This window comes from Megalops cyprinoides, chromosome 5 (assembly GCF_013368585.1).
Source record: "Megalops cyprinoides isolate fMegCyp1 chromosome 5, fMegCyp1.pri, whole genome shotgun sequence".
In the NCBI taxonomy this organism is placed as follows: Eukaryota; Metazoa; Chordata; class Actinopteri; order Elopiformes; family Megalopidae; genus Megalops; species Megalops cyprinoides.
Genome location: NC_050587.1, coordinates 23,309,448 through 23,335,351, shown reverse-complemented (window position 1 = coordinate 23,335,351; position 25,904 = coordinate 23,309,448). Strand labels below are relative to the sequence as shown.

Here is a 25,904-nt window from a genome sequence, read left to right as displayed (position 1 = left end):
TGCAAGTTTATCTTGTGTTATTTCATCACGTTACTTGCTCTTTGGGTTGTGATGGATGCATTGTGTTACTGGTGATTGCCGGAGCCCATTTGCTCAGTCATACATAATATGTATTGATTCATAAGGACAGGTTATATTAAATTATACATCTAGATATAATACAGCACACTAACCCAGGTCTCCAGTTTTTTTGCTAATTCAATCTCATGGAGTCACTGACTTTGCTCAACTTTTGCAACCCATGTTTTCAATCATTATAGTTTTAATGTGAGTACATTCTTATCTGATCCAAAGAACCCTGTTGAAAACATATGGTAGGAAAACGCACACAAAAAGGAACTCGGTAGATACTGATGAATGTAGACCCCTTTGATTTCAAAGACATTTAATATAAGCAGACGCTCATGGTGATTGCATCTTTCGACCTATTCAAAATTAAATGACAAGAAACACATTGAAAAACTGGTACAAATGACGAGTAATAACCTCAGGATAGTGTGTAGAGATTGACCGCATGCTCTACCTTGAGATGGGCAAAGCAGGAAATATTGAAGCCAGTTCTGGATCAAGAAAATGGTGTTTACTGGTGTTTATTGCAATAGAGTCCTAGTCACTATGGGTTGAAAGATGTTTTTAACAACATGTGTAGAATCGCTCTTTGTTGTCAAGATCAAACCCTTTAGAAATGCTGTGTTCAAGCCTTCCGAGTGGGTAGTAGCTGCACCGGCCATTGATTGATTAATGAACTTTTTTTGGAGTGACAGCAGTTATTCTCAGAATAGTTAAAAATGGATCTAAAGGAACTTGGAAAAGGTGTTTATGTGAGTAGTATGATCTGCCAATGCATTAGAAAGCCATCAGGAGTAAATTTCTGGCTTCATTTGCAGAGGCAGCATGTTCCTAGCAGTTGAATGCCACTGTTACTGAACATAATTCTTGTTGCCTGTATTTTGTCCAGTTTGCCACTTTGTTGTCCTTTAACTTACATGTTGTCCTCCACAGGACCCCCTAGAAACCTGTGAGGTGGTGGGGGGGGGGGTTCACCTGTAAATGTCCATTACTTTTCTAAAAAGGAATAAATGAAAATGGATATTTTCAATTAGTTTGCTCGGTGCTGCCGCCTTGGCAGAGAGCTCCAGCTTAGAGCAGAAGTAACGAATTACAGTATCAATCAAAACAAGACACATGATTCACATTTTAAACGCGGTCAGCCCAGTGTAATATTTTTTTTGTCATACAGTTTTATTTCATGGATTAGACTTTTCAGATGAAATAAAATTACATCTGGATTTCTCCGTGTTTTGAGGGGTCACCCAAGGCCCTTTGGCATGGCCGCTGAACTGAGTGGAGGCTGGGGGGGAACGCGTGTGGACTCTGTAAAGCGCTGAGTGGGGTGTTTCTGCGGGATGCTAAGGGCAGAAGAGACAGCTGTGAGCGCGGTTCAGAGGATACCTGCCAGCCCTCAGCCCCTCGGCCTTAAGCGTGCCGCGAGACCGAGAGCATCGCCTCTCTCTCCCCCTCTCTCTCCCCCCGTCTTTCTGTTGCGCTCTGAATTTTTCTGTCTCTCTCCTCTCTCTCTGCCTCTGTCTTTCAAATTCAAATTCAAATGTGCTTCATCGGCAGGACAGACGAGGACACAGTGCAAAAATAAAGATAAAGATATTTATGTATGTGTGTGCTTAATACACGTTAAATTGTAACAATAATTAAAAATAAAAAATAAGAACAAGCAATAATCAACCTTACATATCACATCAAACAGTAAATTATAAATGTATCTATTATTAAAATTATTAATTGTGATTAATGTATACGTTGAATAATGTATTTCTCTCTTCCTCAGCCTTTCTCTCCCTTTGTTTTTCTTTCTCCTCCTTCCTCTCTACCTCTCTCTCTCTCTCTCTCTCTCTCTCTCTCTCGCTCTCTCTCTCTTCCTCTGTTTTTGGTCCCTCTTCAGGGCAGTCTGTACTCTCTTCATTGAGGGAACACTCTCCCTCAAAGCATTTACTGAACAGACCACATTACAGGAAATACTGGAAATCAGTCATGGTGTGACAGCCTAGTCACTGCTATTGTTTTGCCTTTTTTCTTCTAATTAAAAGGAAATAGCAGACTGTACTGAAAGGTGACATAGGGGACCTAGGGACAACAGGTTGGGGACCCCACAGTCAGGCCTGGAGGGATGCGGACAAGTGAAGCCTTCTCGGCAGCACAGCCCCGGCAATATTCCACCAGGCCCTGCCTGACCCCACATTAAGTTCTCGTTAGCGCTAATTGAATTAGAACCGTGATAGAGAGGAAAACAAAATATCAATTAATGTGATTAGTGGCTGGAGTGCAAAAGAAAAAAAAAAACGCTGAGCCCTTGATCAATTCTGAATCTATTCGATACCCTTGTGCTCTCATTCATTTGGCTAATGTGCGGCCGTTGCCGTTGTGGGCTCTTGTTGTGTTTTCCAGTGTCTATGTTCTGTGCATAAACAGTTAATCTCTTTTCCTGTGGTTTTACCTGCTAATCCATCTTTATGGCTTAATTAATTACAAACTCTCCTCTGTGTCCGTTTCTAAAACATTTGCAGAAAGGTGGGTGACATGCTTTCATATAAGTGCTGCGTATTTAAAATGTCTGGCATAGGGTGAGAATGATGCCACATTCTCTGTGAAATTATCCAGAGAAAAAGTCACTTCAGATGCTCGGGTGTAGTAGGGTGCTTATCTCTCTTTGATTGGACATGAGTTTACTTGTCGTCTTACTTTTAACCTTATTGTGACTGTCTGGCCGCAAAAAGGCCAACTCCAAATTACCTGATTAACTGTTTTTTCAAGATCTGTTATTCATTGCTCCCAAATGGCTCGGTTGGTAAGGTGCGTGATCTGAGTGCAGGTTGAGTTCCAGACTAGGCTGTATCATTAGTCAACAATGACCAGTAGTCCACAGCAGTGGCACATAATTGGCACTCCAGGGTCCTCTTGTTGCACTGCTTAGTAGGGCCCTCTAGTGACACGCCAGGTGCCCATGAATTGCTCAGGTAATGTCAGTGGGGAACGTGCATTTCCTTTATTCAGCATTTGCTCTAGTGTGATGCACTGTGGGACTTGTAGTGTGAAGTATAGCCGTTGGCTGCATGCAAGTATATCGGAGTACTACACTGATAATGCTTTGATGTTGCGTGAAGGTGATTTAGTGTGCATTGATGGAGACGGTTATTTGTTAAGTGCCTTATTGTCTCTTTTTGTGTTTGTTATGTCTTTAGTTGTTCTTAACCTGAAGCTGCTGGCTGTAAAGTCCAGCCCACCAGCGATACAGGTAAACATTCGTAACCCTGTTCCTCATTTTTGTGTTTAAGGTCCCCAGTATCGCCTGGAGAGACAGACGGAACCCAACGTGGCCGTGGATCTGGACTGCACCCTGGAGAGCCAAAGCACTTTCGAGTTCTGCCTGGTCAGAGAAAACAGTAGGTGTTCACGGCTCGTCGGAAAGCATGCTAAACAGCGGCAGACACTGCTAAGGGACAGGGCCCGGCACGCGTGGCTTTAACAAACGCAAGCTGACATGTTCTTTAGCGCAGTTTCAGCTTTTATTCTGCCTCACAAGCCGTGGAGAGGAAAACACTCTGGAAAAGTGTTCCGTGCCGCCTCAACACTGAAAGGCTGTTGGACTGTCATTCTTTTTTGCCACCCTAAAATGGTCCATGTCACCATTTCCTTTTAGCTGCATGTTCTGTTTCACACACCTTCAGTTCAACCTCTTTTTTTTTTTTTGGGGGAATCCTCTCTCATAACCTCGTTTGTTTCCTGCCTCTCTCTCTGGTCTCTCCCCTCACGCTCTTTCCCTTGCCCCCCTTCCCCGTCCCCCAGGCTCCAGAGGTGAGGAGAGCTCAGAGGAGGACCCGCCCATCGACATCACCACGGTGCAGGACATGCTGAGCAGCCACCACTACAAGTCCTTCAAGATCAGCATGATCCACAAGCTGCGCTTCACCACCGACGTCCAGCTGGGTGAGCTCATTACACAGACCGGTCACTCACAGGGAGGAGCTGATAGCGGGTGGCTGTGTTTGGGGTAATGATGAAGGACAGTGCTGTAGAACCATAGCACGCTAGGTTCAATTCCCAGGCGAGATTCTCTGATTAACCTGAACTGTTTCAGGTCATATCCCATTGTATAAACGGAGTGTGCAGTTTGTAAAATGTAAGTTATGTAGCTGAATAACCCTGATTCAGGGCATGTGTTAGGCAGGCATAAAGGGATGGCAATAAGTATGATATCATCGTAGACTATAAACAGTCATAATAGAAAAATAATGAAAATAATCAATTGTTTCGGTTATTTCAGTCAGTTATTAATCTACTATACTATTATAAGCTTACACAGAACCAAGGTGTTCCGTGTCCCGCTGTCATTTTGATATCTATTCAATCTTTTGCCACAGTTGTGACTTGTACTTTTTGGAGAGAGAAGTAAGCAGTCCTTTACCCTCTCTGGTTTACCTTGTTATCCATTCTATTTCATCTTTTCATATAGACAGATTACCTCTCTTTCGGTTTCATGCAGAGAACACAGTAAGGGTATGGGTTGATCTTAGTGCTGCGCCAATCACTTTGGGGTCACAAAGCCATTGTTCCTGCTAGAGTAAGCTAAGACATAGTTGAATCTGGTAGACTGAGCCGTACTCTGTTGTAGAGGTGAGCCACTGGTCTTTGAACCCTGCCTAGTAACAGTCCTCAGTCCGGCCACCATTCAGAAAGCAAAGCTTAACCCCACCCTACCTTTGGCTGTAATTGATGCAAATGATAAAAAATGGCAGTGGAATTAATACAATGCTGCTGTTTAATAAAGCTCGTTAACCACATTGCAGGAAACAAATGGGCAGAATTAACGGTGCAGTTATTGGGAACGTGTCGTCTCTCGTTACGGCGGGAACAACTCAATCCTAGCCCTCACCATACCTTCCGCCCGTGGGGGGGGGGGGGGGGGGGGGGGGGTTAATGGCTTCAGAAGGCAGTGATTGAAGGTACCCGTGCAGAGAACTAGGAGAGGACAGAGGGGTTTCACATTCTGTCAGTTTCAAATACTCTGAGGGCACCGTGCCACAGTCTGCCCTCCCTGTGTAGTGTAGTGCATTTGAGCTCAGTGTCCCGATGTCGCGCCATGATTTCTGATGGTAACCCATTCAGCTTGGCCAAGGGAAATGGCAGTAATGTGATAGCACAGGCTATTTGCATTTGCTATTTGCATCTGAACGTAATTTAAAACACCGGCAGTAGCCTGTCCAAAATCTCCCCGATTTTGCAAATAAATCATTTTTATGTTTTGCATCACAACGCATCACTGTTAAAACGCTTTTTGGCAAAAGTAATGCTGTGAACCACACAGTGAAGAAAGGCACTGTTTCCCCCCCGAACACGTGTGCTGAAGCAGAAGAGAGAACGGCCAGCCACATGCTATTCCTGTTTGCCTGTTATTATTAGTGGAACCGCTGTAATTACTATGATCAGGAGTTATTTGCTTGCTACGTTTCCCTGTCCTGAGCAGGTTATACAGCTCACGTTTTGCCATATTGTCCATTTCTACACCTGGGTGTACTGAACCAGAGTATTGGCCCTCCTTGGGAGTCGAAACTGGGACTTTCTCATCACAAGCCCAGTACCCTACCTTCTGAACCACCCTGTTGCCCCTCTGTGCAGGCTGTAAGGTCCATGGTAGCTGTCTCATGGAGAACACATTAATGTTTCTGCCTTGTGAGTGACAGCTGTCACTTCCGCATTGCATCAGCTATCCTTGTGAGGGCTGTTGAAGTGTGACCAGAGGGCTCCGCTGTTGGGGGGGGGGGGGGGGGGAGGAGAGATCAGTGCTTTTAACCCTGGGCGTTATAGGTATACATTATACCAAGCAGTGTTTGACAAGAAACAGAAGTACAGGACAGATGCACAGGTGCTTATGTAGGCATTTGTGATCATGTGATCCCAAAGGCTCTGCCTACACTGAGGTGATCGCATAGGTTTTACCTACAGTCATGTGATCCTAACGCATTTTGTCAGATTCTAACAGGAACTCAACATATATATTCAGATTGTTAAATTCATGTGGTGTATTTAACCTTTTTTTATTCTGGAAAAATGTTTTAGAGGACAGTTATGGCAGCTATGCCTTTGTGTTCATATCTGTTCAGTGATTTAAAGCCTAGTTTATATGCTTACTTACCAGGAACTATAATGAAGGAATCAATATATTTTATGTGATTTTATAATAAGCTGTAAACCAGCTTCAGGCAAAGGCACACTAAATTTCATTGCTTTTATTCTTCTATTGGTTGGCTCCAGGGTTAAGTACTGTGTCAGCATCATTGCAGAAGCACTCTTGATATAGGGTATGAAACTAGCACAGGTTAACTATTAAGGTGTGCACTAAAAAAAGCATTTGCTTGCTAGGTTAACAGCCTGTTTATAGACAGGTGAGAAAAGGCACAGTCTCCAATGGCACAGAAACAGCAAGAAGCCAAGTGGATGACGTCTTCATATTGAACGCTCTTTGTTAATTGGTATAAAGACAAGTCACCACACATTATGATGAACTCATGGGTCATTAAGCTGTGTTTGTACTGTCTGTTACCATTACCTCATATTTGCAACTCAACTCACTTCAAATAGTCAACCCTAGTCCAGCAGGATTTAAAGGAGACCTTGCGCTGTTCTCTAGGAAAACTTGAGCCTTTCACTGCTTACTAATATAATTCAGTGTAAGGTAATTCAAATGAGTATCGTTCTGCAGCCTGTAAACTCTCCCCTGATCAATGTTCCTTCTATGGCGTACAACCAGGCTCTGATTTATGGAGCATTTCTAGCATTTAACAACCTAAATGACTCTTATTTACTCTCCCTGTGATAAAAAGATGCCGTCAGATAATGTCGCCAGAGCATCAGGTTTTGAGAGCAAACAGCATTTGTTATCAGGTAAACACAGGCCCACTTCATTACTTAAGAATTCTCTTTCTTCCTTGCTAGCTGGTTCCTTTGTAGGAAAACTACAGCTGTAGCTGATTTAGTTATGGGTATTTATTGAGTATAAATAGGCTCGGTAGCTCGTAATGCATGTTTTGACACAGGAAAATCAGAAAAAAAGACAAATGGACAAAAAATTGAACAAATTATTTGGTCACATTTGAATATTTGAACACAGAATCATTTGTACTGAGAGTGTTGTGTTTTGCTTTTTTTTTTTTTTTGATCTGGGTTTAAATTCTGTTCCTCCTGTTAATTATATGTCAGGGAAGAATACAAATATGAAACAAAAGCGTGGTTCCTGTATCTCAATCGTGGGCCATCATCTTACAGGGTTCTTATGTACAGTGAATGAACTGAAGTCCTTCGGTAGATAAATAAAAGGAATAGCAGAGTTACGCGATTTGCTATGGGCAGGATAGAGACAGCGTGGAGCAGTGTCATAGCCATCTTGTAGCCAGGAGAGCTGCTTGAGCACTCACCTTCCCTGACCTGAAAAGGGGTGCAAAATGGAGGAGCCTGGCAGAGGGCAGCGAAGTAAAAACGATGAGGTGCGAGGGGAACTTTAACAGAAAGAAAAAAAAAAAAACTGTCAGAGTGAGGAAGACCGTAGAAGTTGGATGTACACCCTGCATGGTAAGAGAAAGATGAGTCCAGGTCTGTGTGCGTGTGTGCGCGTGCGTGTGTGTATGTGTGTGTGCACTCGCGTGTGTGTGTGTGTGTGTGTGTCTAGGAGAGGGGGGGATTCTATTACAGCTTGGACAGTTACAAACCGGTTGCTGCATGAAGACTCCTCTCCTGAAAAGATGGATGCAGTTAGGACTGACCTTGGCTTGGAGCAGGAGTCGGTGATGTATGTACGAGTATCTCGCTGCTAAATAGGCCCACATTTTCCGCGCTAATATACATGGGAGCCCTGTGCCAAACTGGCCGGGGCTATAAATCAGCAGCCACTTTGGGTGTCATTCCTGCTTTGTATTCCGGCCGTTGTTCCGTCTCTTTAATTCGCGTCACTGTCAGCCGCCGATCCCAAATGGTTTGATATGATTTCCCTGTGGTGTTAACCCGAATGACAAATCCTGTCAGGTTAGCGAGACGCCGTAATGGTGACGAGCGACCTTCCTCACTTCCGGAACCATCTGGCTATTATGGAATTCTGAAACTTAGGGATCCCCCCTTTATTTTTTTTTGTATGTCTCCCATGTTACACTGAGGAAGTTATCAAAGATTATCAGAAGCACAGTTCAAGCTGTCCTTCCCTGCTACCTGGGGAAAGTAATCAGTAACTGTCCACTGCTGAATGAATGTTTAAAAAATCCGCCCTGTGCTTCTGCTTGCCCACCCTGGATCAGTACTAAGTGAAGTTTTTCTGAGGTAAGCTACTTTTGATGTCCCAGCATAGAGAGTACCATTCCCCTGTGATAAAATGACAGCTGGGGTTGAGAGTACTGTACTCACAGTATTCAAGCATTTGATTGAATCCCTCACTTCTCAATCTCTTTCCTCTTCTCATTGTTCTGTGTATTTATTTCTACACTCTGGAACAGGTTTTGCTAAACCCCACACACATTCTTATATCCATACAGTTTTGATACTGTGTGTTATATTGGACAGCATGGCTCTTATAATTTTTTTTTCCCACCACATTAGTGGAAATGCTGTCTTCTGTCTCCATCTTATGAGAATTTACTGGGTGCTGTAATGGCCCAGCGCATCTCTCCGTAATGAACTACATACTATTGTGCACAGCATTCCTGCCTTGCTGCTACTCAGCTCTGCCTTATATAGAGTGGTGCTCACGTCTAAAAGGTCTAAGGGAGGAGATGTCTTACATCAGACTCTTTAGCTAATGGCCGGAGAATTAGGTCTGCTGGAGTAGCAGACTGTTTTAGCATAATTATGCTCTGCCTTGTTCTGGGATGAATGGGTTTGGGTTTATTTGTGCTGCAGGATAAGCTCAGTTTTACAGACCCAGTTACAGTTGCTTCCAGGGGGACAGCAATATTTTTGGGGAGTGTATTACCCATTTTGGTATGGCAAAAAATTATGTAAGTATGGCAAAAATTGTAATAATACTCATTATATGGATTGTCAGTCCACGTGTAGGAAGAATGGGATTTTAGCTCAGCCAAGCAACATATTCTAAAAGTCGTATGATGAGTGTTTGTGTGACTAAGAGCTGGCGCATCCTGTCTGTATGAAATAATAGCTTAGAACTGCCATGCACGGTAAATCTTCATATGTGATTTTTCAGTTTGAATCAGATGTTGTGGAAGGGAGAGAGGCCATGCTCAATGTTGGTTAGGTGCCTGATTGGGGATAAGAATAAGCACTTTACTGAAACTCCTTATGAATGGAAGCAGAAATTGCATCACCCCTCTTGTTAATTTGGGAAGGTATAGTTTCCTTATCTGGAGCAGTATAGTAGGAAATTTGTCTTTGATATTTTCCAAGCCCAGTAACTATATCCTGGTCTCTGTGGTTAGTCTGTTTTTGTGGTGGCCTGTTTCAGTGACAAGGCTGTGGTCAAGGAATCTGTACTGCCTAAAGGTCTGTATCCTTCTGCAATCCTGTACCTTGACATGATACTCCAAAAATGTATTGATTTGTTTTATTTATCTTTTTCCTTTCTCTCTCTTTTTCTCTATCTATTTCTTTCTACTTCTGCTCCTCTTTCCCTTTATCTTTGCCTTCCTTCCTTCTCTTTTTTCCCTCCCTCTCGTATTCCCTGGTCTTCTCTCCCGCCCCTCTTTCTTTAACTCCTTCTCTCTCTGTCTCCTCTCCCCTCTGTATTCGTCCATCTTGTCAACTCCCTCTCCGGTTCCTCTGCAGGTATCTCTGGGGAGAAGGTGGAGATAGACCCGGTCACCAACCAGAAGACGAGCACCAAGTTCTGGATCAGACAAAAGCCCATCTCCATTGACTCTGACCTCCTCTGCGCCTGTGACCTCGTGGAGGAGAAGAGCCCAAGTGAGTGCTTCTCTCATTTATAGCCTCCAGCTAGGCCAAGGGGTGGGGCTTAACTCATGTGACCTTTACCGACTGGCCACTTACACAAGCCCGGTGTCAAGTTTGCGTCTGTATCTTCTCTGCTCGTAAGAGAGGCAGACAAAGGCGCAGACACGCAGGGGCCATCTCTGTCTTCTTAATGGACCTGCTGAATGCTCTTTGAGAGGCTCGAATTGTGCTGTGAGTCACTTTTAACCTGATAGCACCTCCTGCCATCGGCCGCAGATGCACCATAAGTCCTCTCCCCGCTCAGCGCACCGCTTAGATTTAGTGCAGGGATGCAGTTCTTTCATCACTGTTGCGGCCTCCTATTCAGAGTGCATTACCCACTCTGTCTGTGATCGTTATCTGCGCAGTGATGTATGTGTGGAGCCGGTGTTTCAGGACGAGGCGGGCGAGCACATGAATGAGTGAATTATTTCGGACTCCGGTGTGGGGGACGTAGATATGGACTTATGAGCGCTGTAATGCTCTTGCGCTGTGCGTCGTTTCGCGCTGCACGAAAGCACTTTTGTTTCACATCGGCTCACTTGCAGGGGCATTATTGGAGAATAACTGTGTTTCAGTTGTTTATGGCTATCCTTGCGGAAATTAATTTTGCGCTGTTGCAAGTGGCTTAGCAACATGTCCACAAAAGCATAAAGTCATGCAGGTCCATAGGCAGCTACAGAGAATTAGGGTTAATGACATCACATGACAGTGACATCACGCCTCTCCCAGAATGCCAAGCATCTTCTGTGAAGTGTTGATGTTTTCGTTTCACTCCATTGTAATCTCAAGCCGCTAAATAAATGTGTCCACTGGCACTTACAGACAGAAATGTGGATATACAAGGAAACAAGAAACAAATGGTAAAACTGTGGACAAAAAATTGACCTTTTGCAAAAGTGAGAATTTGAATTGTTGGGGCATATCAGTATCTATTTCGTACATTTATTTAAATTTGTTGCTCCTTTGAAAGACCATTACTCTTTTCAGTTTGATTTTTCCAGGGTCACAAAACATTTAGGTAACTTCCAGGAGCTAACACGAACCCCGACCTGCTCTCACCCCCTTTCTTCCCTTCACACTTTCTCTCCCCCCCCCCCCCCCCCCCCCCTCCCTGTCGTTCTTGTTTTAATAGTATGCATTGCTCCTCACTTTCTTATTGCTTTGTTGTGCGGGGGTTGAGCACCGTGTTAACCTGGTAATTGGTGCCGGGCTTTCCACATTATATGGCTCTCCATCGAACGGTTCTACATGAGCAGTTTAAGAAGACAGCATGAAGATTAATGAAGGGGAGGTTAATACATGGGGGGGAGTGCCTATCTAACACATACACTGAGGAGATATCAGAGCTCAACCACAGTTTGCCTCTCTCTCTCTCTCTTTCTCTACCCCCCCCCTTAACCTATGACCTCTGCGCCTCCAGCCTCTGTGGCCACGCTCTGTGCTGCTGCCAGGCTTTGATAGATGTCACTACTGCCTTCAGCTCGCAACCCTTCATCGGAGCGGCTGTCAGCCAACTTGAGTGGCAGGAGCCCTTTTATCTCGTTTTAATTGAAACGAAAGGCTGCTCTGATGCTCACTCTGTGACGGGGAGGCCCCTTCTGATGCCGACCGCCTCTCTTACCTCATTCTGCTTGGATGCTGTGATGTTTACATGCTGAATGAAAAAGTGTGCAGAAGGAGGATGAAACTTAACAGTAGCTTACCCAGCAGGTTTGTGTCTGTCCACTGATACATGGCCACGCCTACTCTGTAGAAACACATCGCATTGTCTTTTAGCTTTTAGTTAGAAGCCAAAAAATATAAAAAATTTCCTCTTACTGTTTAAATATGAATTGGATCCATAGTAGTTGGGCTTGGTTATTCATAATTTTGTTTTTTCAGTGTTTGCTCTTTATATTTCCACTAAGTAAAAGTTCAAAACAGATTACGTCAAGCCATGTTCAGTGGTGGGGCGAATGTTGAAACTCGGACCTCAGTTAAGTGTTAGAAGTGGGGAAAGAACGATTATTTTCTGATTAAATGAAAGGCACAGGTGACCTGGAAAGGGGACCCCTCTCCTGCTTCTCTCATACGGATCTGTAACCAGTATTGCTACACAGCAGCTTCGGGTTGTTACTTTAATCATCAAAGAGGCGGCAACCCCCCCTTCATTTGGTCTCAGATGAATGTCCTGGAATGCATCCCAGCATGCTCTTTGATACAGTCCAGCTCCACCTGATGCGCATATCTGATTGGATCCGCTAGGTGAGGCGCTTTAGAAGTCCAGTTTGCTAAATGAAAAAAGGAACATGTTGCATTTCTTTTTTGGTCATAAACAGTCTGGCTTTTCTTAGTTTCAGTGATTAAATCCAGCCTACTGAGAGGTACCATTTACGCAACACTAAATTTTTCAGCAAGGCATTTCTGTTTTTCCTCTTTAATTGCAGTATTATGAGCTGAAAATAAGCACAGGAGCTGAGTACTGTGAAAAAAGTTTGCCCTCCTTTTAGGCATGAAGTGAAATTTGGGCGCACAAGTGGCCCTGACTTTGTGTCACACTGCGCATCATCCTGTCAATGAAAAGATTGCATGGCACTCTGAAAAGTGCCGGTCATCCATCCCTGAGAAAAAGCTGTCTAATTTGTTTTTTTTTTTTTTCTTTTTTTTTTTAATTGCACCGCCCACATTAAAGAAACAACTATGCAGCCGTCTGATTGGCCTTGGATGTGACATTTTCACGGCTCACATTTCCAAGCAGGCAGGGGTGTGATTGATGAGGTGCAATCTCTGGAAGGGAGGCATTTGCGTTGTTGAGAAAGTGCTTTGTGCATTTTGACCTGCTTATCATCTTACATTACATTTGCTCTTATCCAAAGAGACTTGGGTGTCTTACAGTTTTACACAATATCCATTTATACAGCTGGGAGTTTACTGAAGTAATTTAGGTAAAGTACATAAGGTACAACAGCAGTGGCCACCCTGACTCAAACAGGCTAAATCAAACAGGTTACCTTTGGGTTTAGAAGCTCTGCTCCTTACCACTATGTCAGACTGCTGCCCATTCTGTTTATGAAACTTGCAGCATTAGGGTGCAGCAATGCTGGGTAGTGGGATATGGAGAGGTGATGAGAGAGCTTTGTCAATCCTAAAATGGGTGGAGCTACAGTGTGCTGTCAATCACTGACTTGTTTGAACCAGTGAAAAGATGTTGTAGTTGCTATACCTGTGACAGGTTGAAATCAATGCGTCATTGATAGTTTGTGAAAGCTCCACACATTTCAGGGTTTATTAAGTCTCTCTGTCCCATAACTGGCTGCAAGGTGCTCTGTATTCTAGAAGCGTGCTCTATATAGAGGTGCAGGTCACACAAATGTGTATATATATCCAGCTTTTATATCTCCAGCTGTATGGCTCCAAAATCTCCAACTGTTCCCATTGTTATGTAAAATGTCTGTTTTAGTCTCCATGATTAATAGCCTCTGCTAAGCAATGAAAGAAAAAGAGCGCAAGTTATGAATAGTCGAATGTCATAGAATTGGCACAGCTGTAATTTCTGAACTGCAGTCCAGCACGATATTGAACAACAGTAATATGCAAAGCCAGTTGTCATGTTTACAACTACAATAATGAGTAATGTAGTTACATCACTAACTATACAGAATTTTACTGAAAGTCGTGGTGAGCAGTTAATCAGCTGGAGTTTTCAGCTGTGAAACAGAATCCTTACATTGAAGTTCCCTTTTCAAGGGGCAGTGATGTTGGGAAGAGTGAGCCCCGTAGCCAGCGCTCGTTATCAGTCTGCTTTATCGACCTTCTGTCTATGAGTGTGAGCATTAATGTGTATGCAGGGAGTTTTTGACTTTTGGATTGTTCATGCGTTGTTTTGCCATTTTCCCTCCCTTCTCCACATCTCACACCCTGCTCGTTCAACTGCCTCCCTAGATGGGCCTTCTCTGGAGATGCAGGAGGCAGACCTGCTGGAGAAGGGAAGAAATCAGTGTCTCTGTACTAAATTGGCTTTATCCCCAGGAGTCTCCATCAAATGCAACTTAATTAATAAAACTGGAAGACTCCTTCTCTCTCTCTCTCCCTGTTTTTTTTTTTACCTCTCTTTCACCCTCTCTGTCTTTGCCTGTTTGTCTCACATGGACATTCACTTCAGCAAGGGTGCAAACTTTTAAATTGTGAGATACTTCTACTCACTGCTGCAGATGTCTGCTAATTACCACAAGGATGGAAGAACCGTGGTGGTCACTTTCTTGCTGTATTATTGTCTAGACTCCTTTTCAGTTAAGGAATTGAAAGTTGAGTAATGTGCGGATGGATCCAGAAGTACTACTCACAAGCAATATAAAATGCAGACACATATTGCAGCACCATCAGTATAGTTTTTCTTTCACTGAACATATATATACAGGTGGCATGTAATGCTTGCTTAATTCCCTACCTCCAGCTCTCCTGGAAAATTAAATGATTTTAAAAATGATTTGTCTTAAAAACATTATGTACTGGTTTGAAAATAGACTAGAAATCTAGACACTGTGAACAGACGTTGGTACTATTACTACCCAAATGGCATTAAATAGACTAGTCTGCCGCATGGAAAAGGATCTTTGTAATGAAGCTGTTCTTTCCCTAATGAGCGGTTGCATAAAAAGACATGTCAGAGTTAATGAAGGACTACCCTTCTTTCTCTGCAGGCGTAGGCCACATAGATAGAAGACAGAATGCATACCTTCATCCTTTTAAACCCTGTCTTTCCTTCATTGTCTCTTCCTTCTTTATTCTTTACATGTCATGCTTTGTTGCAGTCATTTCTTGTTCTATGGTAGAAGTACCTGTATTGTGAAATCCCTACCTCTTTTGTGAAACCCCTGACAGTTGTCGATATGGTAACATCTTAATTGGTGTGAAGAACAGATACAGTCAATACAAAAAAAGTCCTTAGTGTAAAAATGCCAAAATACCAACATACAGTAGTGAAGCATTAACAAATGAATACTTGTGAGACATTACGTATGTGCTAACCTTCAGGGTGCTTAAATGGTTTGTTACTGTTACCAAGTAGCTCAGTGGTTGAGGCACTCGCCTTGAGCACAAGCTTGGCTCTACTGCCCAGCTTCACATCTGAGGATAGCATTCAAACCCAGCTGACGATGACCAGGTGTCCACAACAGTAGAAAAAAATTATTCTTCCTTCTCCAGGGCAAGGCACAGGTATGTTGACTGGGTTTGATCATCTCACTGCACTGAGGCACCTTGCAATCCATCAGGCATCTGCATGTTGCTGTAGTACACTGAGTGCATGTGAGGAATAGTGGTTAGTTATGTCTGAGAGTATCTGAAGATTGCATTTGTCTCGCCTCAGTGCTCCTGCACTGGTGCAGACGTTGTCATGGTGAGACGAGCCTAGTTTACACTTACTGCGTACAATAGGTGATTCCAGAGTTGCATAAAAGGGAAAAAAAAAACATTTTATAAAAATGATCTATTACTTGTTAGTTCATTCCAGGCAAAATAGTAGTATATTTATTCCAAAAATAGCTATGACTTTTTTTACAAGTCATAAACGTTTATTTTTTGTTTTCAAGACAGTTTACATTACATGCAGTTAGACTATATTACTCAGTCTCATTGAGCAGTAGGTATTGTGCAAATCTTTCTCACTAGATGTCTTGTATTGTGCTGGATGAGAAGCGGTGTGTTCTACAAGCTGTTAACCACAGCATCTCCAGTCCTGAGAATGAGCGATATGCATGTTTTTATTCATCATGTAAAACGGCTAAAAATGATGCAGATTGAAATGAACAATTATTTTGGGAGTAATGAGCTTTTATGAAAAGATTTATTGCATAAAGGATTTTTTTCTCTTCGTAATCCATTAGAAGACACCATTTTCCCCCTTTATTCTGACACTCTGTCTGTGAATGAATTCTTGCCTCTGTAAACTGGCCATGCATAGTGGGCATCTTCTCTTTTTAAGTGCAGTGCCCAGAGACAAAACACATCAAAGGACCCGCATAAATGCCACAACTAGTCACAGCCAAACTGAAACACTAGGTTTCCCAGCATCCTTTTCGTAACTGGCTTGGCAGTTTTAGAAGGGTCCACACAATGTTACAGTATATACTGTTTGTGTGTTTTATGAATGTGTATGAACTTATGTGGAATATTGTTGTTAAGGCAACCCTTGATTGCTTTTTAGCTCATTTATCAACATGTATTAACATTCAAACAAACATCAATATACTATTTTTTAATGATGTATGTTATAGTTAATGATTATTTAAGCATTTATTATTGCTCTGTTGTAGTTACCATCAAGAGTGCTGGTTGGTGATTTAATATGAAGGTTTTCTGTTTCAATTTGCCATCCTGTACAGTAAAAAAAAATCCCTGAAGAATATCATAGAAGTGAACATTGCCCTTTGCATGACATTTTCATGCACTGTTCTGTTCGTTTCAGATGATTTGTTCTTGGTTGTGAAACTGGATTTAGGCTACAGTATGTGGTGTTCACAACCATTGGCACTCCTTTGTACATATGCAACAATTCATCTTAATAACAAGGCTATGATTCACCTCCTTTATTTGTTTGCATTGTTGTAGTTCAAGAAATTTCAGGAAATGAACGAAAAAAATATATAAGGAGAAAAGTATGTGGATTGCTCTCGTGACCCACACATTTCCAGGCAGTTTTTTGTCAGCGGCTATGAATGCAATTCCAGTATCAGTTTTGGGCTTTTATTTTTCAGTGGGAGGTTTAAAATTAATTACACATTAGCAAATTAGGTACGTCCAATTAAGGAATGTCAGTGGAACACATCGAAATCTGATGTCCCTTGTGTTAGCAGGTGTTGTTTTGGGGTAAAAAAATGTGTTTGTTGTAACAGAAGGATACTAGTAAAGTTGTCTCTGTAAGATTTTTTTAAGCCCCTGAAAGAAATTTGTAATACAGACAGCTGTTCAGCTTTATTGATTCAGAGTAATTAGTTGTTCAGTGGGGCCTGGAACAAGTAATTGAACAGCTAATTAAGCTTAATTGAGACAGCTGCCCCCAATTCATTCAAGGGTTGGATATGAACAAAATATGTTGCATAAACTGTGTGATTATCTTAATATTACACACCACCAACAGCGATTTTTACAGACCATCTACTGCACAGTGGGACTATGGCTTCACTGGGGTATTGGATTTACTGGGTTCAGAGGGAAGAGTGCCCCCCACTGGCTCAGCAGCAACACTTCTAGCAAAAACGGTTTTCCCCAGAAAATCTGTCATCAATTTGCTAACCAGTCCCAGCCCCACTTAGGTTTGGTTGCTTGGCTGGAAAAGGCCATGGGGTGTTATGGCTGCTGGCTTGTCCCCATCTCTGTGCTGGCGTGACCTTACCTTGCCATCTGTTTCCTCTCTGCCATCTCTGCAGCTCTGTGACCGTCGACAGCATCTTTTTTTTCCCCACCATGATGCTGCACGCTAACATTGTCTTTCTCCTCTCCCTGTAGGTCATGCAATATTCAAGCTCACATATCTCAGCAATCATGACTACAAGCCTCTGTACTTTGAGTCCGATGCTGCCACAGTCAACGAGATTGTGCTCAAGGTGAGTGAACAGGCCCTGGAGGCATGAATAACCAGCCTGAGGTGCAAAGTGTGTCCCTTCTTTGTTATGGACCATACTCTGCAATCCGGCCACCATCAAACACAGATGACAATGAGACATACACATATGTACAAGCACACACACACACACCACACACAGATACGTAAACCACGCCTAGACACATGCATGCACAAGAACATATACACACTGTCCTTTCCTCAAGGAGATATTTATGTGATATTTATGTGAGATATTTATGCCAGAAATGTTCACACCTCTCTTTGTATTCCTCAGTGTGTTAATCTCAACATGCTCCCCACAGTACACCTCAATAAAAAACATAACTACACATTTGGAGTTAAAAACCAAGATGCCCTCATTAATTGAGCATCTGTCTCTCTGTGGTGCCCATAAATGAAGAATCTCTGAAATGGCGTGCTAAACATTCAGATATAATCTTATGAGTAGTAGGACGTAAACAGAATCTTTGAGAAGTGCTCCAGGAGATCATTCATCATAATGAATAGGCCAGGAGCATGTTTATTAAAATATTGAAAAGTACAGTCTTTGACGTGGTCTTTTTAAGATGTCACTCCAGCCAAGCAAAAGCCTAGCGTTTCTGTCACATTGCCAGTAGCGCTACGGAACACCATTAACACAAAAAGGCTGTACCATAAAACAGGAAAAAAAAAATCCGGCAGTGCTTCCTCCCCCTCCCTATCTTGTGATGATGCAAGATATCATTATCCTTGACAATATTCACTCTTTCTTTTATGCATTTAGTCATAAAATGCCATAAAAATGGAGCACTTAAGAGTTCGGGTCATTCAGGTGTCTGTGCTGTCATGTAGATGGCAGCCAATTCAAGCCAGAGGTTTGGAGTTTTTTATCTGTAGGTTCTCACATTTAACATTCCTTTGAAATGATCTATCTTATCGTCAGTTCAGAGCCCAGCAGATAACTTCCGCTTTTATTGGGCACCATCAAGCAGAATTATCATGGCTTTACAGTTTAAGTAACACCCTGTTTAGCAGCAACTACTGAATGCTCCACTGTGTAACCTTTCTACTTTACATCATTTGTAGCCTACTGTGTCATATACATGCTCCATATTCACTTGATGATAAGCATGGTCATGTCCAGTCCTGGTGTATAACTTGTTCTTCTGCCCACAGCTGTATTTTTGGATGTATGGGATAAATTTGTAGAAATCCCTCATTAATAAGGTGGTGGTTAAAAATACTTTAGCAAGCTGAATAGACCACAGGTTTATGCCTCTGCCTCTGCCTCCCATTGGATGATGCAAGGGGCCAGGTGGAGTCTGAGGGGGGCTCAGTATTTAACTTCTTTATGTTCAAGAGCAATGAGAGAAACACCAACAAAAAGCATTAAGGAATTATTTGGCTGTAAGAGTGCAGGAGGATTTATGATTTGTCATTTTCATAGAGACGTTTTTTCTTCATGTGTACATACGTTCTGAGGATATTGGCAGGATTTTTGCATCGGCGCTCCAAGCGGTGGCAGATTTACTGTAGTCAAGGCACATCTTTACAAGTCAATTTTTATGAGAGCGTTGGACGATCTGAACAGGAACCAGTGGTATTCTTTCAGAGGCAGTTGGGAGAGGTTGTGGGTGGGTGGGTGGCGGTATTATTAAAGGCAGGCACAGCAAATGCGTACACAGATGTATTCAATACACAATTAAGCCAGCTGTGTAATTATTGCACCCCTTAAAAACTCACTCATTCACTAAATGAATGACACTGAGTGTATTTAGTTCCACAGTGTAGAAACCCTTTACATATTTACTCTTGCCGTTCTTGCCTCTGGAACAGAGAGATGGTTCATTTCCACTGTTTTTTTTTCCCATCCTCAGTCAAGTCTTTATGTGGAGCAGGCATTATGTGAAATCCTCAGAAAAAGGTGTACATGCCATGAAACGGGGCAGGTGGTTTGTAGAAAAGGACAAAGTGAAAAACCTTAAAGATGTCTGTTCGCAGGTGAACTACATTTTGGAGTCGCGGGCCAGCACAACACGGGCGGACTACTTCGCCCAGAAGCAGCGCAAACTAAGCCGGCGCACGAGCTTCAGCTTTCAGAAGGAAAAGAAGTCGAGCCAGTAGCCCCCGCCGCCACAGACGCCCCGCCGCCCGGCAGGCGGACACACGCGGATGGCGCCTGATGGACACACGGAGGGGGCGGGGCCGGAGAGTGGGGAGGGGGCCCCCGGAAAGCGGGAACGGCTGCCCCCCGTCTTGGACGTGCGGGGTACGGTCACGGTCGCCTCCAGCCACAGCTGCCCCGCTTCTCTCAAGAGGCTCTCCACCTCCCCAGCCATATCAGAGCATAGACCTTCCCTGTGTTTTTTTTATTATTATTTTTTTTGTTATTTTAATGAATGTGCGTCAAGCAGTCTGTGGAGATTAAACGAAATACGCGCCATACTAGGAATTCCTCCCGATGACATAGAAGGAACCCAAGGATTTGGTATTTGTCCACAACCTTGTGGAATGTGTTGGGGAAAAAGAAGAAAAAATGAAAAACAAGTGTTTTTGTGTGTGTGCATGTGTGTGCGTGTGTGTGTTGTTGCCAGAATCGGTCAGCAAACCATGCATCTCCACTGCCTACAAATCAACTGTACATAAATATGTTCCAGATGCAAACAGATGGGTCAGGTGAAGACTGGGCTGAGACAGCTGTTGGCCTTCAGATATTAAGGTGTAAACTTTATCAGGATTTGTATGACGATGCTACATGTTAAGGAATGGGCCTTGCGTTTTTATTTGTAAATAGCAGTTTCATTCAGGGTAAAACAATATGATAAAACTTGCTTTGGCCATAGAACTCCAGTGCCTGAAACAGAACAATAGGATACACATGTTAATAATGCATGCATAACATGTTCATAAGTACTACATAAGACTGACATAACCACAAAAGGTATTTATCGTGTGCTGCTACATGGTTCATAGAGCATGTCCCAATAACGTAAATGATCTGGAAAACACACTGCATACGGGGGTCATGCACAAAATTAAAAGTGCTGCTGCCTCAAGTTGGAACAATGAAGATTGTAGCAGTTAGTTTAATTTTGTGCATGACCAATACACAGAGCATGATATGACTCATTTGCTTTACCAGTCTTTTTTTTTCCTTTGTGCTGTTATCTGGGCTATGAAGCATGTAATAATGCACAATGTCATATGGCTCTTATGTCACTCCTATGTGGTGTTAATGAATGTGGTGCGTGTGCATTATGTAGATGCAGTTAATGTACAGCGTTACCCTTGTACTAAAGGAATGGCAGCAGTATGAGTTTTGGGATCTGAGACGAAGCCCGCACCTTAACCGCATATGCGTGGAACATCCTTTTAACCGCGCAGGGGTGAGGGAACTGGTGTGGTGAAATAAATGATTTTTATGACCAGAGACATAAACACCTGTATTTTTTACTGTGACATGTACCTGTTCTCTGCGTTGTATGTATTACCTGTAAGATATGTGGTGGTGGGGGGGGGGGGGCATGGGGCGGGCGCTGCCTAACAGATCCAAGCATTTGTTCAGACTGTCCAATCAGTGACGGTCTGAGAATGTGTGACATTTTTTTGCTTTTTTTCCTCTGCTGACATGGTTCTGAAATCTACTGGTTTCCACACACAGCGATTGTTTTCCTTTTGCAGATGCTGCTGAATGAGTGACTTTCAGGGGTCGAAGCTCAGTGAGTTATTCAGATTCAGTGTTTAGACTCAGGGTTCCGGCTCTGCCGTTTCTGTTCATTTCTTTTCTGTTCCCCGTTTTGTTTTTAACGGAAAAACGGCAGTGCTCCGTGCTCCCATTCCCCCAGTGTTCGTAGACTGCACCCGTTTTTTTGGATTAACTGCTTATTAAAGACATTTCAAGTGATTGTTTTACAAGGTCCTCCTTTTGTCTTAAGCGTACCAAGGATTCAAAGACGATATTATTCAGTATACCTTAGGGTAGAATCCAGCCTCATTCAAAAACTCAACTGATTTTCTTACTCCTTTTTAAGTGCAATAAGCTGTACTCATTCTAGCCTTCTGTCTCTCTGTGAGTATGTATGTGTGTATGTGTTTATGTGTGTATGTGTGTGTACAGGGACCTCCCAACACCCCCCCCCCCCCCAAGACAGCTGCAGCAGTAACCTGAATAGATGTCGCCCCCGGTGCAATTAAAGGCTCTTTGATTGCTCCTGTCTGGCCATCGATTTGAAACGCTTCGCTTTCTTATCTGAACCCTGAGGTCATTCCCTCAGGAGCAGGGTTGGTTGGAGGGTGGGGACGATGTGAAAGAGACTCCAGTGTGAACCTGCATCACTCCTTAGTTTCAGCAAGTCTGCTTTCGAGAGATGTGTTGTATGTGAAGGAAGGATGTATATGAATTTACAAAAAAAAAATAAACACACACAGCTCTCAAGAACAAAGACATTGATACTGACAAGCTCTGCCACAGTTTCAGAATGGGCTTCTTAATCACCACTTGCTTTGGAGGTGAAACTGATGCAGCATGGATCCGCCATGGAAGGTGGTTTCATCTGTTCAAAAAAGAATGCTTGCAACCCAACGAGCAAACTTTAGCTTGTCAGCTCCCCCTGGTGGTATACAGTTATCAGGACTTCTCATCATAGCTGTGATAGATAGGGGGCTTCTCTCTTCAGCAATCTATTCACTGCCCCCACCCCCACCCCTGGGGACTGGACCACTGACCATGAGCCATCTCCCAGCAGAAGTAACTCACCCTCTGATTTCTGCCTCAGATTACTGTCAAAATTTAACTTCCAGCTTTTTAGTTTAGTTTTAGTTTTTTAGTTTAGTTTTTTAGTTGGGACCTGAATCTGACCTCTTACTGATACAAAGCACAAGCATGCCAGATAGAAGCCTCATCTGATGCAGCAGCACCTATGCAAAATCTAGCTATACTGGGATTGAGCTTTGTTCTTAAAATCCCCCCCCCCCACACACACACACACACACACACACACACCCAAATGTTGCCTTGTCCCCATATGATACCCTGCTTTTACAGAGAGGGGCTCAGAGCAGGTCTTGAATGTACATGTCAGGCCCCCCAAAGTATTTCTCTCTAAGATCGCAGCAGCTATGCCCGGAGGAGAATAATTTATGTCAGCATTTTGTGTTCTGAGAAAAGGACACGTCTTTCCAGGTGAGAGGAAGCCAGCTGTGGATTCTGCAGTGGGGTACAGTAACATCTTTTAATGAATGGGACATCTGGCAGGTTTGACAGGTGACCAGAGCTGTCAGTGCTCCCCAGGAACAGTGACCTGGACTGAAGTTAACCGTGACAGTTAATAAAGTCGCAGTTTGTCCATCCCTGATTCTGCCCTATGATGTCCTCTGGCTCACACTGTCCTCGGTTAGCTTACTATTTCTGGAGTCCCTGCTTTGTAGTTTGGCTTGAGGCCAGTTTACTCAGGACGGTACATCACACGCAGACAATAAAATTATATTAACATGATATACAGAATAACACATGTTTATTTACTACTCCTTTCATAGACCTTTTCATGGAAGAGGAAACTAATTCATCATTAAGGGAATGTTGTGTGTTCATTAGTGAACAATTTCTCATCTTTTCTCAAATCCATTGTTAATAATTTGCATAATCATAACTTGGAACTTGTGACAAAGCCTTTCAGCTCAGTATCATAGCAAAACACCCTCTGATGGACACCCAGTGGTGGAACTTCTTGTATCAGGAAATGGACTGGGTGAAGCTGGGATGGCTGTAGCTCCAGTTTTGGTCTTAGTAGGCTCTGTTGCAGACCACCAGTTGCACACGGTGGGAACCTAAACAGAGAAGACATGGGCGGAGGTTCTACTGGACTTAGTACCAAGCACCGAGGGAGGACATTAAAGATTTCCTTAACGTTGCCCGCTGCTGCAACGGAACTTCACATCCAACCCAACAGCTTTGTCCCGGCTTTATTAGTGTTGGCAATGGGAGACATTTGAAATGGACACTTGTTGTTTTTTCTTCTTCATTAAAGTATTTTTGCACCCATTGAGGAGGCTGAGGGAAATGGGGATAAGTGAGACATCCCATTAAAGCGGGAACAGGAGGAAGAGGAATTCTGGGAAAGTGATGAAGCGTCTGTGTGCGAGCAACAGACGACTTTTCACTCACCAAAGTCCTGAAGGCGGCAGAGGCATTAAGAAGGGCTCCTTATCAAACTGAGACATCAGGGGAGTTTTATGGCCTGCATCTTCGGACTTATAATACCAGCTACTTCCTCAAGATTGAATTATATGATTACAGAGCCGGCATCCATAAAAAAGAAAATGAACATCGTTTCTCCTCCGATATCTTTTTTCTTTTATTTTCCAAGCACAGAAATAGGACTAGGGAGCTTGTTATACATCAACAAAATGTGGCTGAAATTTAAACCTAACCAGACCTATGATTTCTTAGTATGGGTCCATGATTATATAATTCATATAGGTGCATAGCTGTTTACATAGATGACTATCTGTACCACACACAGCAGAATTCCCCTAGCCAAATCCTAAATGCAAGGCATTGTGATGCTGGTCCCAGAGATAGCTTTCTTTCTTGTGATGCATGGTAGCTATTCTTTGGTGTGACAATTTAACTGGTCTATATGAAGAAAGGAATGAATGAATGAAGCCATTAGCTTAATGCTGAAGGACATAGTGCAATATGCCAAAGTTCAGCGTGGTGACGGCCACTGAACTGTGCCTCCTCATTTCTCAAGGAGACAAATGGCCAAAGCAACACAGCAGGTAATGGACCAGCACACTGGTGCAGTGGTAAGAAGCAGGACTTGTAACCAAAACATTGCTGGTTTGACTGCTGTTGTAGCCCGGGGCAAGGTTCTTGACCCACAATTGCCTTAGTAAATATCCAGCTGTATAAATGGATAAAATTGTAACCTATGTAAGTCACTCTGGATAAGAGCAGCCGCTAAATGATGAAAATGTAATGTAATGTTACCATACTATACATTTCAATCCCAGATCAGGCACTACTGTTGTCGCATTGTCTCACGCAAGAAAACACCAAATCCGTGACCCCTTGAAAAAAAGATTCAAGAATGATTGGTGCATCCAAATATGTAACTTACCCAGGGTCTCAGTTCTTATGTCACTGGCAAGTGTGGTTAAGGTTCAGCTGCAGTTAAGTAATCACTCCTGTGTTTGCCTGTCTATGCCTATATCTACAAACATTTTATTTCTCTGTTTTTCGTTGTTTCTTCATTCTGTCTCTACTCTAATTTCTCTTTATGCTCGAAGCTCCTTTTCAGGGCACTCTCAGGGGAGGAGAAAATTACACACTGACGGTACCTGGTAATTAGCAAAGTTTGGAGCAAACGATAATCTGTGGCCCCTCAAGGAGCTCCTTGTTACAGCGTCTTTCTCTGGGCAACTAATTAATTCCGCCACTGAGGTTTCAGATAATAACAATGGAACAAACTGCCACTGCAGAATTAGAGAGAGGAAAAACACATGACGGTGTTAAATATTCTCTGAAAAAACAAATGTTAACTTTGTCATGCCAGTAATGCAAGTGGAACTGAGCTGAGCCCATCACAGAATGGACAGAAATATGGGAGTTTTTCAGACAGTAGGGATCCAATCGAAGAGAGAAGACTCTGTAGACAGGCCAGATAACCCTTCTTTCCTGCTAAATGCAGGAATTAAATGCCTGGATTTAGCCCTTTCATTGTTATTAGCAAACCGAAGAATGCATTATATTTTTCCTTACTGGATTGGAATGAGAAGAAGTTGATGTGGATGTGATGGGTAAAAAAATTCTTAAATGTGCTCCTCAAAGTCATCTCACTGGATGCATTCATGTCTAAGGCTGCTGGGACCAGATGGTGTTTATTTCCATATTCGCTCATTTACAAAGTTGATGCAGATATATTTTCAGTGTTTTTATTTGATGTGCATTTATTTTACAGACCTTTGTCAATGGCTAATGGAGTCTTGTAATAAAAATATATATTCCACAGGTTTAAGGCCAACAGTATAGGACTGCATTCTTCTTCCTTGAAAAGACCTGTTTAGGTAACTTTTGAATGCCTGAGCCACACACCCACTACTTGTTTGAAAGAGAAGACAATTTCTCCTTGTGGTGGTCATGCACCCTTTACATTACTTTTGCTTAACAGGTGCTCTTATCCAGAGAGACTTGCATATATTACTGTATTTACAAGTTATCCATTTATACAGCAGGATATTTACGGAGGCAATTCAGGTCAAGTACCTGGCTCAAAGATACAACAGCAGTGATCCATCTGAGCATTGAACCGGCAACATT

At 42.9% G+C, this 25,904-nt stretch overlaps 1 protein-coding gene across 8 annotated transcripts in view; it reads left to right on the top strand.

Annotated features, from left to right (window-relative positions):
• The window catches only part of mapkap1 (MAPK associated protein 1), a 54,926-nt gene extending 33,917 nt beyond the window's left edge, over positions 1–21,009 (top strand). For all 8 annotated transcript variants that reach the window (XM_036530085.1, XM_036530086.1, XM_036530088.1 and 5 more), the window contains 5 exons: positions 3,348–3,455; positions 3,859–3,999; positions 9,835–9,972; positions 17,488–17,585; positions 19,586–21,009. In XM_036530085.1, the coding sequence (XP_036385978.1) occupies positions 3,348–3,455; positions 3,859–3,999; positions 9,835–9,972; positions 17,488–17,585; positions 19,586–19,708 (608 nt within the window). In that variant the 3' untranslated portion in view covers positions 19,709–21,009. The remainder of the gene's footprint in view (positions 1–3,347; positions 3,456–3,858; positions 4,000–9,834; positions 9,973–17,487; positions 17,586–19,585) is intronic.
• Positions 21,010–25,904: the final 4,895 nt, after the last annotated feature.